Below are 19,319 nucleotides of genomic sequence, written 5' to 3'. Positions count from 1 at the left end.
ATGTATTTTTAAAGTATGACCATATAGTTTATTTAAATAATACTTTAATATGGCTGTATTATCATGGAGAAAAACCAAGATATTGTCAAAAAAATCAAGTCAGCTGTGACAGTGCTAGAAAGTTTTGATTCTTGATTGGTTCGATTTACCACGCCTCCTTGACCCCGTGCATGTCAAGGTCATGGCCTGTCAGTGATCTGGAGCAGCTGACAAAATGGCGAGCAGTAGAGCCATTGTGGCAGTTTGTCACACTCGAATTTGCCACAGACATATATTAAAGATACGAAGCCAGCTGCCTTCCTTCTATAAGAAACTTCCATGCCGAGGTAAGACGATTAAAAACAGGTACAGCTGATCGATGTTTAGGACCTTCGAAATGTAGTTACCTCCCTTGGACATCTATTTGTGAAACATAAACACCAATTTTCATATCGTTTGGTAATCCACAACAAAAAGAGGATTTCTCGTATATAAGAAGAACAATATAGACTTTATGTCACAATGACACGAACTAAATGTTGGCTTACTCAAGTTTGTCAACTTTTGACCTCCCAACATATCATCAAATCAAGGTCGCTGCTGTACCTAGCAGAACATCTTGGTTCATGCAATTAAAAAAACGATCTACACCATTGTGTTTCATCCTGCTGACAGAGAGAGAGAGAGGGGGGGGGAGAGAATGGGATGTTTCCTGCATTCTGTTTGCTTTTCATGTTTCTGTATGGTTTGTGAGTGGTGGAGAGCAGATTCATAACAATTAGTGTCTTATTCTTATAAACGTCTACAATTGATAGGCTCTGTGATCTGTATAAGCAGAAATAGGGAGAAGTTGAAGTAAGGGAAAACATTTAGGATTTTAAATTATTGTCTTTGCATTATTTTTGTTGGAGTACGTGAATGGTCTCATTTTATTCCAGCTGCTCCCCAACTGTCGTTTTGGTTTTCTGTTTGACATCGATGGAGTGATAGTTCGAGGGAAAAAGTTATTACCATCTGCTAAGGAAGCCTTTCAGCTCCTGACAGATAAAAATGGCAACTTTCAGGTACCAGCACTGTTTGTTACTAATGCTGGTAACTGCCTTCGTTGCCGCAAAGCACGCCAACTTTCTGAATGGCTTGGTATCAATGTAAGTATTATGGTATGATTTTTTTCTTTCAAACTAAGGGACATATTATACATGGTGTGCCTGCCTCCTCTGAAAATATTACAGGACACTGGCTACTTTTAAATGGCCCACCCAGAACAGGGAACAAGACTTACTGTCAGTATTTGTCATGATACTAAAGAAGCCAAACCAACTTACACTCATATAGACATATCTGCACCGTCACATAAGCTGAGATTAAAGAAAAACAGCTTTTGTTTGCATGTTTATTTAGTGCGTTTATGTATATACTCGTTGATGCTTACGTGTGTGTGTGTATGTGTGAGACATTTTGGAGATGATGTTGGTTCATGAAGTTCTTGATATGTCGCAGTTGCCCAAACATTTTGCAAGGCAACCAATGAGCTTGGGTCTCAGACCATTGTCTTCTGTTTGTTTTGGCTCACTTGGCAGCCACCTTAGTATTATTAGTGGGTTTTATTGTGCCTCTTTGTCCCTCCTGTTCATTATTGATTTGCTGTATGTATTGCAATTTGCATCCATCATTTTGAGAAATGATGTGGATAGCAAGATCACGATTGATCACATTCACTCAAAACATCTGCTACACAATTTAGGTTAAGCTACACTGTGCAACCATTAAGACTAAGCTAAAACCTATGTCTCCCTTCTCTATTTGGCTTCCAGTTTAGTGTATTGAGTGTTCTCTTTCAACTGTTCACCTTTTCAAACATCTGTGTACTATGCTGTGTGGTCACCAGTAAATAAAAATTGTATTTAGGAAATAGCAAATTGTTACTATCTCTCTTAGACAGTTATGCCCTTTTTTTTGCAGACATGGGTGAAGTTTAGTATATGGCTGCCTGACAGAAGGTCCTTTGAAAAGATTGATCTTGTCATTATGCTTATGGATAATATGGACTTCTTGGATTTCTTGGAGACCATGAAACTGTCCAAAGATGTCAAAGGCTGACAGTTTTATCAGAAAAAAATCAATGAATTTGTTTGTGTAGCAATGACATTATTCTGCTAGGTCATTCTGCTTTTGTATAACTATCATGCTATATCTTTGTCCACTTACTCATTAGGTCACTCAGGATCAGGTTGTAATGTCACACAGTCCCTTGAGGATGTTCCAGCAGTTCCATGATAAGCATGTGTTGATTAATGGCCAAGGACCAATCCGAGAAATTGCTCAGAATCTTGGATTTACCAAAGTGACTACTGTGGAGGAGTTGTCTGAATATTTCCCTTATCTAGATGTCATGGATCACAAGAGGCGTCGACCACCAGTAAGTTTTTAGTCTAAAATAGTGACTAGATTTTATTTCTTTGTTTGGTTACTGATTTATTAATACATTTATTCCTTTTTTAAAAAAGAAAATACAAAGAGTTGTTACCTGTGACCAATCCTCTCTCTTTTTTTTAGTACTGTCAGAGTTCTTTTTATTTTCTAAATGTTTTGTTTGTTTTTTTTAATTGAAAACTTTTCAGAGGAATACTTATGATAGTGCACTTGTGCTTCCTTAATCCAAAGCAAGAAGAAAGAAAGAACAGGCAAAAGAGGAGTAGCGGTGGAGAAATTTTGTTAAAATGTTGAGTTACTGTATTTGAATGCATGCTGAGCTTATTGTTTAGCTGGACATGTACAAGTTTCTTTAAATTTTCTAGTTTTACTCGTGTTATTTCAGCCGTGTGCCTTTGAAGATTTTTTCCCATGCATTGAAGGTAATAATTGCTTTAATTCCTTTTCCAAAGCGCTAATTTCTTGTTAGAGATAAATGATCACCTTGTCACCTTGCTAGTGGCTGCAGGTTCTAGACTGACATAGCTATGATCAAAATATGTTGTTTTCTTGGTTAAAGGAAAGATCACATTCATTAGTGTTATTAAATTTTAAATGATAAAGTTAGAGTGAATTGAAATGATTTATATTTTATTTCCAAGACAGATACACAATAAGGGTTCATAATTAAAAGATCTAGCTATAGTATTAAAATATCAGCAAATGTATGTGTCTTACAGAGGATTGTGGGATCTGGCAAGTGTTGGGAAGAGTTTATATACTACAAAAGCTTGTGAGATGGGAGGGCTGGCATTGGTCTGGCAGATTGTTTGGCGAGCTTTGAATTGTTTGGCTGATATTTTGTCTATCTGCTCTAGATGTTGTGCTTGTGTATACGTTAAATGTTTGATACTGACTGCTTCTCCAGCTGTTGTGCTGTTTGGTGAACCTGTGAGGTGGGAGATGCCTCTACAGATCCTGCTGGATGTACTAATGACCAATGGCAAGCCTAACTCTCCCCTACCTACTGTGCCGTACCCTCACCTACCAGTGCTTGCTTGCAACATGGACCTTCTATGGATGGCAGAGGCTCCCTCTCCCAGGTAGCTTTTTGCGTTTCTCATACAAAAACGTAGCTAATTAAAAAAAATCTTTGTACAGTTTTTATTTCTTACTTGAGCAGTTCTTATTGCCTACTTTTTCTTCCATTATAGACGTCGTGACAAAAACTATAAATTCTAATGAAACAACACTCTAGTAAGTGTGGCTTACTATACTCGTACCCCTCTTGCTAAAAATGAACACCAGATTCCACGTCATAAAACACTAATGTTTACTTTATAAATATGAACATGTCTCTCTGCTGAGTGTAAATCATACAAAATTTTGCTAATGCCTTGTAGTTTTGGGTTTTTGTTTTTTCAGTAAGGTATGAAGATATTTATAAATATAAAAAAATTTCTGCTATCCATGCAAATATTATTGTTCATCAGTAGATAAAGCACTTAGTAAACTGAATTATTTAACAGAAGAATATACAAGCAGAAGGTTTTGGTGATGCTCTGTTCAAGTTTTTGTTGTCATTTTTGATGAAGGCTTAAGAAGCTGCAGAGACACTCATGCTAATGCTATAGAACAGCGGTTCTCAACCTGTGGGGCGCGACCCTCTGGGGGGTCGCGACGTGCCTACAAGGGGGTCGCGAAGGTGGTCATTTTTAAAAAGTTCTTATACTGGTATTAGTGAAATTAGTTTACATTGTGTAACCGAGTGGTGAGGACGATCAAACTCCAAATCTGTTCTCCCTATTCAAGTACACTGTCTCGGCAATGCAGTGACTTCTCACTTCCAAAACTCAAAACACAATCCCCCTCTCAACAATTAAGCCTCCAATCTCCTCCTCTCACCTTTTGCCTCTCTCTCTTCCCAATCTCTCATCGCTGACTCCCTCTCCCCTCTCCAGTCACACCTCTCTTTTTTAAAAAACATGTAAAAGGCACGCATTCAGGAAACGTCCATCATTCACACCCTTTCTTCGCACGTCCTAGTACTCTTATAGTCCTGACAGAAGGCCATGACCAGACAAGGAACACCACCATATTACAACAACTGACAAGATGAATGCTTTGTCCGAAACATTTCGTTGTGGACGCAGAAGATACTCCAAGAAAATATTTTGATATGTTCCATGCTTGTGTAAGTGCAAGGCTGACTTAACTTGAATCTTGATCAGGTGAAGAAGGTAATATTGCCCATCTAAGCGGACTGCAAGAAAGGTTCAGCATTATTTCGCTGAAATTGATGTGACTAAATACGATTGGATTCGTAATCCATTTCTGGCTGATCCTAGCGGGTTGTCCACGCAAGAAGAAGAGCATCGACCTTTCGAGTGACCAATCCCTGAAAATGGTCTTCCAAACACACCAGTGCAAAATTCTGGATTAGCGTCAACGGTGCTTTCTGAGAAGCAATGAAAGTTCTTCTGCCATTTCAACTTCATATATGTGTGAGCAAGGATTTCAGCATTGGCAGCACTGAAGTCTCAATACAGAAATCGTGTGGACGCAGAGGCTGAGCTGCGAATAGCAGTGGGTAGAACATCGCACCCAGGTTCGCTTCTCTATGCAACAGCAAGCAGGCTCAACCTTCTCATTAATCAAAGTGAGTGTCAATAAATAATATTTATTAGCACACAGAATTGCTTTAGTAAAATTTCATTAACAGTTATACTTCTTGCAGATACGAACTTTGTTCTTCCGTTGTTGATTTCCTCGACGCGGCGTTCGAGGTTAGCTAAGGCTCCCACCCCCACCCCCGTCCACCGACCTAGCTGGCAAGGGGTCGCGGACGTACCGTGTTCGTCAGGGGGGTCGCCACATGTAAAAGGTTGAGAACCGCTGCTATAGAATGATAATTTGTCAGCACAAATAAAACTGTGAAATATATAGTCACCTACAGATGTTTTTGTCTCTGAAGGTTTGGTCATGGTTGCTTCTTACATGCACTGGAAGGACTGTATCAGGTAAAAATAAAACCCAAAAACCTAATAAAACTTGCATGTGCTGTGATAGATCATTCAACTTTGTTCAATTGCCTCACTAGTGTCGATGGTATATTGGGCTTTGAGTGTTACCTTCTGCATAGGACCTAGACTGTGTTGGTTGTGGGACAGCTTTCAGCATTAACACTTTTGATTTTGGGGGCTCCTTATACCCTATTTTGTTTATTTTATAAATACAAACAACAAAAAATAGCCCTTATCACATTTGGTAATATATGTTTTTGCTTTTTTGAACTACTGTTTTATTACTGCTGTAATTCTCCTTTGTCTGGTAGTCTTCTGTGCCTTGTCAATAAATTTCAAAAGTTCCAGAACTTTGCAGCAGAACTTATTCTCCAAGCAAGGAAATAAGATTATTCAAAACCTTTTCTTTGTATTCTCCATTCTCCTGTACATCCTCACATAGAATATAAACCGGATCCACTTTACATCAGCTTCTGTACAGGTTTTGGTCCTCACGTTTCTGATCTTTTAACTCCATACATCCCAAGTATGCAACACCATAGTTTTACAATCACCTCCTTTCTATCCCAAGAATCAAGACAAATGCATTTGGTGAACACAGTTTCACCCATTAGCATGAACGTGCGGAATTCCTTCCATTGTATGACACCAGCATCTGATAACATGCATTTAAGAAACGTTTGTTCACAAAACATCTAAAGAATTACTTTAGTCTGGACTGAAGTTTTCATTGTTGCCATTATTTATTGTTAAAAGTTTGATGTGTAAAACATTACATGCATATATTTGTCGTGTTAATGGATTGGTGTTAAGCATTGCCTTAGGGCATGTTGTGGTAGAGTTCTATACAAATAAACATTTATTATAATAATTATCATCATATAGAGCGAATGATGAAGTTCTTTTAATCTAAAATCATAATTCTTTATATAACCTCCTGATTTTCTTCACAGATTTGCATCATCTATTTACTTAGTGTTTGTAAAGGAAAGATTAGAGTATGTTCTTTTGTCTGAAAGAAAATATCTGGCCGTGAGTTGAAGTATACAGCACTGATTGGGAAGCCTAGTGAGATTACATATCATCATGCTGACCATCTGCTACATCAACAGGCGAAGCAGCTTGGTATTGATGGCATTGAAACTATATACTGTATAGGGTAAGTTGGTATATCACCTCTGGAAAAGTGTTGAAATGTGCTTGGATAAATTGTATGCTATATATTGCAAATTTATCAAACAAGGTTTTGCAGCATAAAATGCACACTGTTTTTGATAAACTGGCAAGCATATTGGGATAAACTGTATTCACTTTGGGAAAGTTGGAGAAATGTGCTGTTTAGCCTGCAATATTTTTAATATGTCAAAGATGAACCTCCTTATTGGACATCCTGATGAAAGAAATGGCTGACATTAACACTAATTTGAGAGAAGGCTTCTATGTTTTTAGTTTACATCCAGTCTTGCAGATAAAAAGGGATTTAAGACATTTTCTTGGCATCTCATGGTTGTCACTGGCAATGCAGTTGCTGTGTAAAATGTAGAACTTACTGAAATGGTCAAAAATACAGGTTTCTTGCAACCATTAATAATCTGTAACTGCTGTTTTATGAATATAGACACCGTCATCAGTATTCAGCAAACAAATGCTTCAGTACAATTTTACAACTTCCTTTCATTTCATAGAAGTATAGCCTATGCAATATTTCAGGCAGCATATCTTGGCACAAACTGACAACTGTATTAAAAAGATATTCTCTGAAACATGCTACCTTGCACCTGTGAGTAGATAAAAGTATGTGGCTACATGTTCAAGCAGTCTGGTGCAACTGGCAGCTGTGTTTTGATGCAACATGTCTTAAAACTTTTATGCTATCTGTCTTTTATTAATTTGATTCTCGTTATTTCTGTATTGATTTTTCTGCTTTTTCATAACATTTCATTGTATATGGTGTGTGTGTGTGTTTAGGGACAACCCAGAGACAGATATATATGGTGGTAACCTGTACAGTCGCTACTTGAAGAAAAGACATGCACATCGTGTGATGTTGCAATCCTCTGCTTCATCTCAGGGAACAAGCATAAAAACAAAACTGCGGCGAGCTCAGAGTGATGGAGAGTTCATTGATGAAGAGGAGGAGGAAGTGATAGGGAGTGAAGAGCATATACACCATATAGACAAAGATGCGTCAATAGAAGAGATGTCACGACAGTTAGTTGTAGAGGAAGAAGAAGACACCAGCGGACAAAATGGAATTTATACTCGGCAGTGTGAATCTATACTTGTTTGTACAGGAGTCTTCAGCAAAGAAATGGACCTATTTAACCTTAAAAATCATCGTATATCAAACCACAATCATCGAGACTTTGTCATTGATCCGGACCTCAAGCAGCCCAGCCACATAGTGTCCAATGTGCTAGAAGCAGTGCGTCTGGTGATGGAACATGGAGGAGCTATTACACAAAATCCAGAGACTTAATGTCCTCTTATCAGTGAAGCAATTTTCCCTGTGATGTTTACTTTTATGGACCTTACAGTTTTTATGTACAGTTAAAAGGAAAAGAACCAGATTTTATACCTCTCTGCACCTTGCACTTGATATTTATTTTGAGTGGTTGGCTGTCAACCCCTTTCACTCGGTGTTAAGGAGCAGAATTGTTCATGCCTGTTACAACTGTGTTGTTTGTGTTGGTTATGACAACGATGTTGAAATATATGGAGTGAGTAGGAGGAGACAGCAAGACACATCAGCTTTTGTTTTCTGTCGTGGTATAGTTTTTTTTAGTTCTTCCTCAATGCAGCCAGGCACAGACCTTCAAAGGTGTGCCTGTATTTTATAAATTCCTTTGTGTCAAGCCATTACTATGTTTTACAATTTTGATTGAAAATGAAATTTTATCTCTTTATGACCATTTTGACTGGCAAGTGTTAAGTGCCACATATTTTATTAGTTGTATTTATTGGTACTGGTATTTATAGTAAGAAAAACACCTTTAAAAATTTAATTTGACTATTGACGGCTTGAAAGGGTGTTAAAAATGCTGTTGCATTGAGGCATGCTCTGACCATGTAATTTAAAAAAAAAACTGCTTGTGAAAATGCATAACTCTTTCTTTCTGCTGGATCAGTGGTCTTTTAAATCACTTACCATGAGAAGTAGTCAGCTGTAAATATTGCTGTTGTCATCTTTTGTTTCTCATTTCATCATAATTTTCTCCAGGGTTGTCTCTGCATGCATTGACTGGTCAGTATCAAATCTCCTGGGCTGTTTCCCATTTTATCATATTACCTGGGGCTGCATGCACTCACTGGTCAGTATCAGCAGAGAGCAGCTGGGGTCATGACATACTTTCCTTCTGAAATCTCATCATCACCTACCACTCAGTGTTAACTAATAATACTCTTTGCTTGACCTCCACAGCTAGCAGAGTGTGGTCTGCTACAACATGAAGATTGAAACGTGGTGATCTCAAAAGAAGGGCAGAAATTATGTTGTGTATTCAGGCTGTATGATAAACAGTTGTAAAACTGTTGTTAAAAAAAGTTCTATAATGCAGACTTGGGTGTTGATGTATTTATAGCAGTCAGGTAAGATAAAAATTTGTCAAGTGGTCTTAGTGATAGCTACCACTTTCATGACAATCAGAGGCAGCCTTTGGGGTGGCGACTGGGGCAACTAGCCCAGGCCCTGTGCTTGAAGGGGGACCCCGCGATAGGAGATTCTTGTAGTAAGGTACACTTGTGGCTCTCAGCCCTGCATATGACACTCGCCCAGGGCCCCACTTACTGCTAAGGCTGCCTCTGATGACAATCACCAATCACTGAAAGAATATTGTTATAAAAGTCAAATTTTTGAATAGACATTCTGAATTAAATCATGTTATAAAACTCAACTTTTTTATAGACATTGTGAATGTTATAAAAAAGGCTATAACTTACAAGCCAGTTAGATTTTTCTATAGTTTGAGATAAGAGTCTTCATAAGAATTGATCCTTTTACCTGACAAGTTGTTCCATTCACATGATTACTGAGCCATCTCTGTTATAATCTCTATGACCTGGTTTTGTCTTGTGATATTGGTTATTTGATATTTTCTATCCCCTTGCAACTCTTTGTACTTTTTATCAACTGAATTGTTATCCCTTACCAACAGTGCAAGGAACAAAACTCACATTGTTACACAGACTGGTGGCAAACAGGAGTTGTTTAGAAGCATTGAAATGCATTCAAATGAGGTTGTTGGGCTTTTTTCTTGGGAAAGTGATTTCACACTGCTAGGAGAAGGGGATGTATGGGAGGTAATTGAGTAGACAAAGGAAGCTGGTGCCAGCCTGTGAATCAGTGTCTCATGGCAAGATCTGAACCCATGACTCTCTCTCACACGTATACACATATCAGCTGTTTCATTTAACAAATCATTTAATTATACTATAGCACTGTGCCATTTTAAGCTTGTTTTTGTATATTGAAAGTAAAGATTTTGAAGAAGACCTTAAAATTTCATTTAATATTTTCTTGTCTCTATAAAACTGTTTTTCTTATTGCTTCTCAACTTCTTACATCATTTATAGATAGTTGTCATTAAGTAGGACAGCAAATCTTCAGATGATCTGAATATGATTTTTTTATGAAATATGGCATAATTTGTGGAAAGAAAAGCTAGGAATGCATGTTGTTATCTTTTTTCAAACTATGTATTTTTGAGATATATACATTCTGAGAGTATTATTCATGGGATTAAAACCTCAGTATGTAAATACATGCAACCACTTGTTTATGTAGGCACATGCCTGTAGTATTGTGTATGTGTGGTTTGTTGCTCTTGATGCTCATGACATTTTCATGCGTAGAGCAAGAAAGCAGGCTTTTGCTTCTTGATGATGAATGTGTGGTACACAACCCTAATATTAATTAAATCTTTTGTGTCTATAAAGCAGTGGAAAAGACATGCTTTATTAGATCTGAATGTCTGTATTTATGTTTACTCTTTGCTTTTATTTTTCATGTGTTGTAGAATATTTTGTTGTGCAATGCTTTGCATATAGAGCACAAAAGGGCTTTGTTTTGTCTTTGATCTTATTGGTGAATTCCAGTGCAAATATGTTTTTCAGAAAAAAATTTGTTCGTGGGTGTAAAAGCTCTTTGTCAATTTTTCAAGGAAGGTGGATATCTGCTTGCATTGATGCAAGGAAGTATGCATGCATGCACACATTTGTGAGTGTGTGCACATTTGTATTGATGTGTAGGTATGCATGTGTGACAGTTTGAGACACTTGACTATCTTTAACTACTTTTGTTTTTCTGGAAAGTTTTAGGAAAAGTAGCACCATGAAAGAGTTAACTAATGCATCTTTTAAATATATAACTCTCATGGATCTTTAACATGCAGATATGACGACTAGCGCTTTGGATTTTATACATCATTTTTTTTAATAAATGGATACAATTGTACATTTCCTTGAAAGATGCATATGAGTGAAATATGTTTTGCTGCTGTCAGTTTTTTGTATTATAGGTTCAGACAAACCATGCCAAAAGGTAGGAGTTATTAACAATGTTTTTATTACACTTTAGATATTTCTTATGGATTTCTTGGTGCAAGTGGCTATTAATTATGGAGTATGTGAGGCAAATCTTGAATAAAGCTGTTTCAGGATATCATCTGTCAAGAATTGCCTTGTTTCTTGAGGGGACTGGTGGTGATCCCAAGGCATTGTGTTTCACAAGAAAGATGGAATGATTGTAAATTCATTAATCAACATCCTCCTTATCTTTCTACATTAAAATACTAGCATGCATTTCCTTACCAGCATGAACAATATATGTGTGTGCCTTTGTCACTTCCTACAGACAAACTATAGGTTTCACGTTGTAGCCATTAGTCGTGCAAAAGGCAGTATATTTGCAATTCACGGCTCTCTTCCTCTCAGCCGTTATTGATGTGAAGGCAAGGCTCCTACGTACTTGACTCTTCTGAACTGGAGGCTGAGCGGCGGTCAGTCGGCACGTGCAGATCTCGGCCTGCGTGAGAGGGGGTTAAAGATTTGAGGGCTGCGGCGACTGCTGAAGGTGAAGCCAGAGAAGCGGCTCAAGCCGTTCTTCGTCACTCCATTCGGCGGGTATTCATAACCAGGGAGGACCGGGGCTGCAATCAGTCAGTGGAGAAATGAAGGGACAATGCTGATATTGAACTGATAAAATGGTGGCATTAATGACCAACGGATGTCAGTAAAAGGTTTGTTTTTTTTTTTTACGATGGGGCAATATGAGGTTAGTAAATCACGACTGAATGGAGTGGAAATCATCGTTAACGTTGCCAGCGGTGACTTGAAGACTCTCCAGGGGACCACGCGCTGCTGCTGATAACATCGGGAGAGACAATGCATGGCGCACTAGTGTCTCAGTCAACAAGGACGACGATGAGGCTGCACGCCGGCGGTGTTACTGCAGCTCCACCGGAAGTCGTCTGCTCTCTCCGTATCGGCCATAATACAGCAGAGTTCAATAATGCATTAATAACTCATCAGTCATACATGCACGACGGCAGTCTGTATGAACGCACATGCCCGCTAAGTTAGACCACACGTCTGTGGGTCTTCTTGCGTCCTTACAGCGTTCTGGGAGACATCCTAGAATTATGACTGTCGTCTCGCACGTGTATATACAAGCCAAGACAACGCTACTCTTGGGCTAATTTTGGTGTTTGCTGGGATCGTCCCACAAGTGCTCTCCAGAAAGATTTCGGGGCAAGAGTGTCAACGTTTTCGCGATTTGGTGACACAATCGTTCCACGGTCTTGGTGAATACGCGCCCAGAAGGGTTTTCGTGTATCCACATTTGTATTTGATCGTCAGTGACTAAATTTCCTTTTATAGGCAAAGTACTTTCATGACCATATTCTTGAATACATAGCAATGTGAACGTATGAAAGTCAATAATCGAATATTCATTAATAGGAGACACTACAGGGTTAGTATTCATGTCGAGTCTTCACCTATCAGCTCAGGAATCCAGCTTGTCACGAAATTTGAGAGGCAGCCAGATTAACGTCTTCCTTTTCTTTGTATGTCAAGGCGTTGAAAGACTAAATTACATAAATCAGTGACAGCGCCGATGTAAGCAACCAGTAACAACGGACCTTGGCTGGCATTCTTGTCAAAGACGGTCAAGCCGACAAAATGTGGCCTGCCAGCAGCCAGATGCAACCCTGGACATCTGTCACCACCTCGACCAACGATTTTTGGAGGGGCGATACGACGACCAGACTTTACTGACTTGACCGTGAGAATTACATCGTCTGCTCCAACTGCGAGCTCGGTGGGTCAGACATTACGTCCCTTTCTATCTTTTATATCTCGCGTCATCGACATCGCGTCCTTTGCCTTCACATGGATTAGAAATTATGGTTAACATAAATAACTGACGTTAACTAATGACACTGCATTTCTGTCTATATTGTGGTAATTTCTTCGCCAGAACCTGACCCACCCATTAACTAGCATTGCCAAAAGCAATGTTATTGTTTCGAGCATTAGTCGTATATCTTGACAATGCTTTTTCTTTTAGCCTTATTTCATCATCAAATTGAGAAAGGGGGTAGCCGAGTGTTTAGAGTACTGACGTCCAAATTCTAGAGGCGCGCCGGTTCGATACCCCTAGTCTGTCAGCTGAATGGGTACCTGACTTTACTGAGGGTTTGAGATGGTAAGTCAGCGAGGGAGAGGAGATAGATACCGCCCTCACATAAAGTTTTTACCTTGACCACACATTAAGTGAGATGATGTCTTACAACAACGTCCGTTTTTACTTGTGTTGAAGCACTTACGTCATCTGACCTCTATTCCTCCCCGAACCCAAGAAAGGCATTTCGTGCCAGTGTTAGTGTCAATGGAGTGACGAGACTTACGCCTGGGATTTGTCCACCTTCCCGTCATCGTGTTCCCGAGTCTGGTGTCGATCATCTGGGGAGCGTAGTCGCTAGGACCAGGAGAGCCGGAAGCTGAATGCAAGCACTGTCAGCTGAGAGACCCTTCATGACTTACAGTTGCCAGGTTGCCTTTAATCTTGCTCAGTTTCGTTTGCGCGAGAGAACCCACCAAAGAGCTACGTCACACGCATGCAGAATTCCCCAAACATAACACGCTGCTGCTCTGATAAAATCGCACATCATTCCAGGACAGTTGAGTATGGGATGAACCTGTGTTACATGGTTTATGTATTACCTGCATTATGAAGCACATGAAGCTTGAAATTAGACACGAGAGAGAGAGAGTCACACAAACAACAAGCACTTAGAAGAGATTTACAGAGAAGGAAGAAAGATGTTGATAACAGCAAGTGTGCACTTGTTGAAAGATAGCCGAAGAGAATGTTGGCTTTTACAGTGATTGTAACAAACCAAGTAACACGCTGTATACCTTTTTTATCATGGCACCTAGCGGGCAATGTGTATGCAGGTGCTCGAGGCTTGGTGGACAGAGTCTTGCAGTCTATGGCACCGTAGTCCCATGGAGCCGGCCTCGGTCCTGCCAGACAACAACAGTCTCAGTGGCTAGCCAAGAGCCTGGGACGACAGTTGCACATGGTCAACATTCTTGTGAAAAGTGAAAAACAGATTGAGAGGGACAATCAGGAAATGTGATTATGTACTTTTCGGTCTGTGACTTCTCAAAGCTTCCGGGAAGAGAAACTGGGGAAAGAGCGGTTTGGTGGTGCAACGGTGACAGGAAGATCAGAGGCTGGGGCTTCAGATCTCGCCGCTGAATGTGGTTCCTGGACTTGACCACTGCGATGTAGCCTCAGCTACTACTAAACAAAACCCAGCCACCCTCCAGACCCACCAGACCCACCCACCAATCAATTAACCATGCAGTGATGTATATTTTCAGATTTGACAAATTGACCCTCGATCGACTATTTAGAGATCTCGTGACCAGATAGTGCGCAAATTGTTAGCCTGTTGTAGGATACTGTTTCTGAGAACGTTCTCGAATTATGCACCGAAAGGTGATGCAGCAGGTGTGACTGGAGCTGGATTATCCACAGCTGCTGCCATCTTCTCGCTCTCCCCACCCTTACCCCGCCTGTCTCTAATGCAGTGAAGGTTGGCTGTCCCGGGTTCAACTCTCGTCTCGGGCAAGCTGTTCTTTGTATGTGTCAGCTGTTTACAAGACTGGCTGCTTTGCCGTGGTATAAACCTTAGTCGCTGGCTCGGCGTAAAACATCAATTTCCTTCTCCTACCTCCAGGCCTCTACATTTTTCTCGAATACCACTTTTCTGCTGTTTACGAGAGGCTTTTCTCCTGGCTTCCTGAGGGTGGGCCATTAGGGGACCGACCAAATCAGACGAAAGAGATGGCACCACTCAAAACGAAAAGTATCCGGACAGATAAAACGGAGGCAATGAAACCTGCAGCCTCTCTCTTACAGCACAAATAACATGTTATTTTCCTGTCTAGGTACCGGGAATTTCTCTGTTCACGGAAATGTTTCAGTTTTGGAGTGGTAAGCTCATTGATTGACCCTAACCCGAGGACGTTATTTACACACTTTTTCTTTTAAAGTCGCAGGCTAAAATACATTAATATCCCGTTGAAGTGATTTGTCATCTAGCCGCAAAACAACACCGCCGGCAACATCAGTCACGTGATCAGTGGTATCGCCACACATCAGCTCGCGGACTTCTATCGTTTGTTCGATCAGTGAAGGTTGCTTGAACACGACGACATTTGACACGGGAAACGTGCGGTCCTTACAAGCCAGCTTGCCGGATATGACATTACATGATTTAGAATAATGAGTCACACATTCAGGCCTTAACTAGCAGGTGTGAGGAGCAATATACTCACCCTCACCCTGCGCTACTACCTAAAGATGGCGCCACAATAAGGAGAAGAGCGAACGCAAGGATGGAGCTGTGTGTGTGTGTGAGGGAGGGTGTGCAGTCTACGAGTGTGTATGCGTGCATGCCTTCCCTTGTACGTGCGGAGGTGAATGAGCAATTTGTGGTTTAGCTTCCCACCACCACACACACACTTTATATCCAGGCGAGTATGTCTTCATACTACATAAATAAAACCGGTCATTTTCATTTAACGTCAAGCACAGACCGTCCTCCAGCTTGAGGTACTGGCGGCCAAAGTCCGGACCTCTCTTCTCTTCTCCAATGTCGCCGATATGGTGAGGGAAGTAGGCGGCTGGCCCAGGGGAACCTTTATTCAGAGTGTTGTCTGCAACAAGTAAGAAAGAAAGTTAACAAGGTACATTTCCTCATACAGGGCATGAGCAACAACAACAACAACAACAACAACAACAACAACAACAACAACAACAACAACAACAACAAATACAAAATTTGTAAAGCGCATACTCACACTCCTAAGGAGTTTGCTCTTAGCGCCTAAGAACAAGAACGAAACATGGACAGCATATGAGGGACAGATCTATAAAACAATAAACAACCGTACTAAACGAAAAATAAAATCAAATACAGGCACAATTAAGAATTGATAGAAATAATGAAGAGAGAACACTACATACAACCGAGGTAGAATACTACAGACAATCAATAAGGAACACTACACAGGTGTAACAAACACCGCACACAAGTAAGGACGAACACTACCCAGGAGTAATAAACACTGCACACCATCAAGAAGGTGTACCAGGTGTAGCAAACACCACACACAATCAAGCACTGTCCAGTGCCCCTCACCCCAGGGTACATACCGATGCCGTTGATGCTGGCGGGGTAGGTCGGGATTGTGCGGCTGCGGATGGAGAAGCCCACGCGCTTGGGCCGCTTGGGCCGCGTGTCGTAGGCGTTGGGTCCTGGCTTCACTTCTGGATGAGACAAGAGTCCACTTACAACACGCCTATAGAACTGTTGAGTCTTTTCGTTACACACTTTAATCAGACACACCAGGCACAGCTCAGCTACACAGTGGCAAGTCGTTGTGTGACGAAAAGTCGGCAAAAGTCACTTAACATCACAGATTAATTGGCTACACAATCAATCACGCTGTCCTAAAGTGATACAATATCCTGTGAACATAGACCACTACACAGATAAGGCGTCTTCTAGCCCTACAGTATCATTTGTAAACTACAAAACAACACATAAAAAGATGACAAACAGCGATGCAGAATCATCTATAAACAAAAAGGAAAACAACACGCAGACTGACTGTTCGCAAGATGGCTATCTAGAGATGTAAGTAGAAAACAACACAATGTTGTATGTCTACACACAAACAACCAGCAATTAAGCAGCTCAAGATGGTATAGACGGATATCACGGATGGTATAGACATGTGCCAGCAAATGATTTGTTATCAAGCAATCAATAGACTGGAGGGTTATCCATTTAGCAGCCAGCCAGATGGCACACAGTTAGGGTGTCGGGGTTTTGTGTGGTAGTGATTAGCAGATACTATTAGTCACACCGTACAAGGTCACTGCGCTACAGTGTAAGACTACTTTCAATACACTTTGTGAATACTACCAACACTGGGAGTGTAGGACTGTTCTAAGGCTCACTGTGTACTACCGACTGTGGTGGTGTGAAACTGCCGTGTGAGTTCTACAGACAGGGTGGAGGGTGAGAGTACCCGGGGTTCTCTCAGGCAAGATGGTGTGCATGGCGGTCTTCTCCTTGTGCGAGTACGTGCGTTCTGGCATGTAGTAACCTGGCGACGGGGCTCGCCTCTCACCTGAAGACATCACGTAAGAAACCACTCACTTTCTGACATCAACTGCTTCCAGATTAAGGGGAACGATGTTCGATGCTTTCGGCGTTTAGTTTAACCACTTAATATAACTCCGTGGTTTAACGGATGATGTAAACACAAGCTGGTGTGTATCATGAGACTGAATGCTAGTTGTGTGATGGTTGATGTAGATACAAGCTAGTGTGTATCATGAGACTGAATGCTAGGTGTGTGATGGTTGATGTAGGTTTAAGCTAGTGTGTATCATGAGACTGAATGCTAGGTATGTGATTGTTGATGTAAACACAGCTAGTGTGTATCATGAGACTGAATGCTAGCTGTGTGATTGTTGATGTAAACACAAGCTAGTGTACAGTTTTCGAGGAAGAACATGTAAGTACATGATGCATGTGAAGTGCTGACATCAAACCTTATGGGTATTGTTGTGATTGTTTTTTTATAGCGTGCAGACCAGAAAGAACTGACGGTTTTTTTTTAAAGACATGTTAAAATACAAAAGATGTCATTGCGTCGTGTCTTACATTTTCGGCTCTCGAGCATAAGCCATAGTAAATGACGGACCAGTGCCCATGAGCTGTGGTATGTCATACTTGGGTCCAGGTACTGAAACATAATGTTAAGTACACAGGCACTGAAATACAGTGTTTTATATATATAGAGAGAGGTACAGGTGCTGAAACAGTGTTTAATACACACAAATCTAGCTTTATTATAGATCAGATATCTGTATTATTGCAGATACTGAAACATGGCGGTGAAATAAAGAAACACACACACACATATACACGCTCGCACCTATATCGCACGGACTTGTCATCATTTCTGAAGGTGCACCGTTACAGGGGAATAACTTGAGTACTCAAGTGAAGACGACAGTCCCAGAAAGGAAGAGTTATGGCTATCAGATAAACAGCTTTCTCACCATTGTTTCTATCTTTTGTGAAATAGGTGGTGCCCATCGACACGCCTCCTGGACTTTTGCTCTGATTAATGGGGAAGTAATCGCAGGGTGCTGGAACAAACAAGTACATTAGACAGTAAAGGTAAAGGTCGTTGGGGTGTGAGGTGTTCCAGACCCTAAATTTTAGGAGCTAGCTTTATGTGCAGGTGACATTTATCTCCTCTCCCTCGTTGCCTAGTATAATGTCCTATATATGTAGTCAGGTACCCGTTCCGGACACCTTGGTCGACTGGAAGAAGTTTGCTGTGCCTAACGGGTATCGAACCGGCGTGTCAGTGGGTGTCAAGTGCCAGTGCTCTAACACACACACATACAATAGACACTTGCTGCTATATGTTGAGAAGATAAAGACTGTGTAATCATGGTCTCCTAATGTCTTTCTTGTTTGTTGAATATCCTCCTAAATTCAAAATGTTCAATACCAGTGGATGGAGAGTACAGGTTACCGTTCTCTTACTCAACAGTCACAAAAAAAAAAAAAGGATTGTTGAAAATGGAGGGCCTGGACGTGATCCTGTCCCTTTAGTTTCTCACCTGGCCATGTTTTTTTCTTCCCGGCGGGCGGCAAGCCGGTGATGACTGTGACAGGTGCCCGATGACGCTGACACTCCTTCACGTCATACTGATTAGGTGCCGGCGTAGTAAATCCTGCAACAGGTAGCAAGGACTCGTGATGTCATTCACAACCTGACCACAGCAGGTCTGTTGTATCCGTACACTGTGTTCTGTGCATGTGGTCAGAAGCACCCAATACTAATAGCTAAAGACGTGCACCCGAGGACTGACTCGCGATCTGCGTGCATGGTCAGTGTGTGGTCATCGCGGTAAACATTCAAGTTTTGTGTTGCCTGCGTGCATGCATGCAACTGTGTGTGTGTGTGCGCGCGCGTGAAAGCATGTGTGGGTGGGAGAAAAAGAAAATCCAGCTTGATTGGTGATGATTGATGTTTCTTTATACACAAGCATGGCAGTGAAAGCGGGACCACGTTTTTCCTCCTGGTCTGTCAATGCTAGTGTCACCATCATTGTCACCGTCATTGTCACCGTCATTGTCACCCTGTCCACATGACTGTTATTGTGGGACAATACAAGCCATCTGCTTTAAGCGACCAAGGAGGATCTGGTATCAGCGGTCGCTCGTGCTCCACATACATAGCAACCGAACTTAACGAGTCACTGCCCATCTAAGGACGTACTTAGTGGATCTGGTTGAG

General features: G+C 40.9%; 3 protein-coding genes across 4 annotated transcripts in view; 2 read left to right on the top strand and 1 right to left on the bottom strand.

Annotated features, from left to right (window-relative positions):
* The first annotated feature begins 151 nt into the window (after positions 1–151).
* LOC112571576 (haloacid dehalogenase-like hydrolase domain-containing 5) lies at positions 152–11,078 on the top strand. Its single transcript, XM_025250656.1, has 8 exons — positions 152–326; positions 918–1,127; positions 2,195–2,398; positions 2,798–2,834; positions 3,320–3,494; positions 5,366–5,411; positions 6,434–6,573; positions 7,383–11,078. The coding sequence occupies exons 3-8, from the start codon at positions 2,216–2,218 to the stop codon at positions 7,891–7,893; spliced, it is 1,092 nt and encodes a 363-aa protein (XP_025106441.1). The 5' UTR covers positions 152–326; positions 918–1,127; positions 2,195–2,215; the 3' UTR covers positions 7,894–11,078.
* Positions 9,879–18,685, bottom strand: LOC112571577. Its single transcript, XM_025250657.1, has 9 exons — positions 18,640–18,685; positions 18,067–18,156; positions 17,666–17,747; positions 17,025–17,126; positions 16,144–16,257; positions 15,525–15,644; positions 13,833–13,940; positions 13,322–13,414; positions 9,879–11,560 (listed from the first exon to the last, which is right to left on the bottom strand). Exons 2-9 carry the CDS (start codon positions 18,067–18,069, stop codon positions 11,412–11,414), a joined length of 771 nt encoding a protein of 256 aa, XP_025106442.1. The 5' UTR covers positions 18,070–18,156; positions 18,640–18,685; the 3' UTR covers positions 9,879–11,411.
* Positions 17,011–19,319, top strand: part of LOC112571575 (neuromedin-U receptor 1-like) — a 71,153-nt gene continuing 68,844 nt past the window's right edge. Inside the window, exon 1 of one of the 2 annotated variants that reach the window (XM_025250655.1) lies at positions 17,011–17,139. The gene's annotated coding sequence lies outside the window, so the exon portion shown is untranslated. The remainder of the gene's footprint in view (positions 17,140–19,319) is intronic. The other variant, XM_025250654.1, reaches the window with a different exon arrangement.

Source organism: Pomacea canaliculata, linkage group LG9 (assembly GCF_003073045.1).
Source record: "Pomacea canaliculata isolate SZHN2017 linkage group LG9, ASM307304v1, whole genome shotgun sequence".
Taxonomy (NCBI): domain Eukaryota; kingdom Metazoa; phylum Mollusca; class Gastropoda; order Architaenioglossa; family Ampullariidae; genus Pomacea; species Pomacea canaliculata.
This window is presented reverse-complemented; position numbering and strand designations above follow the sequence as displayed.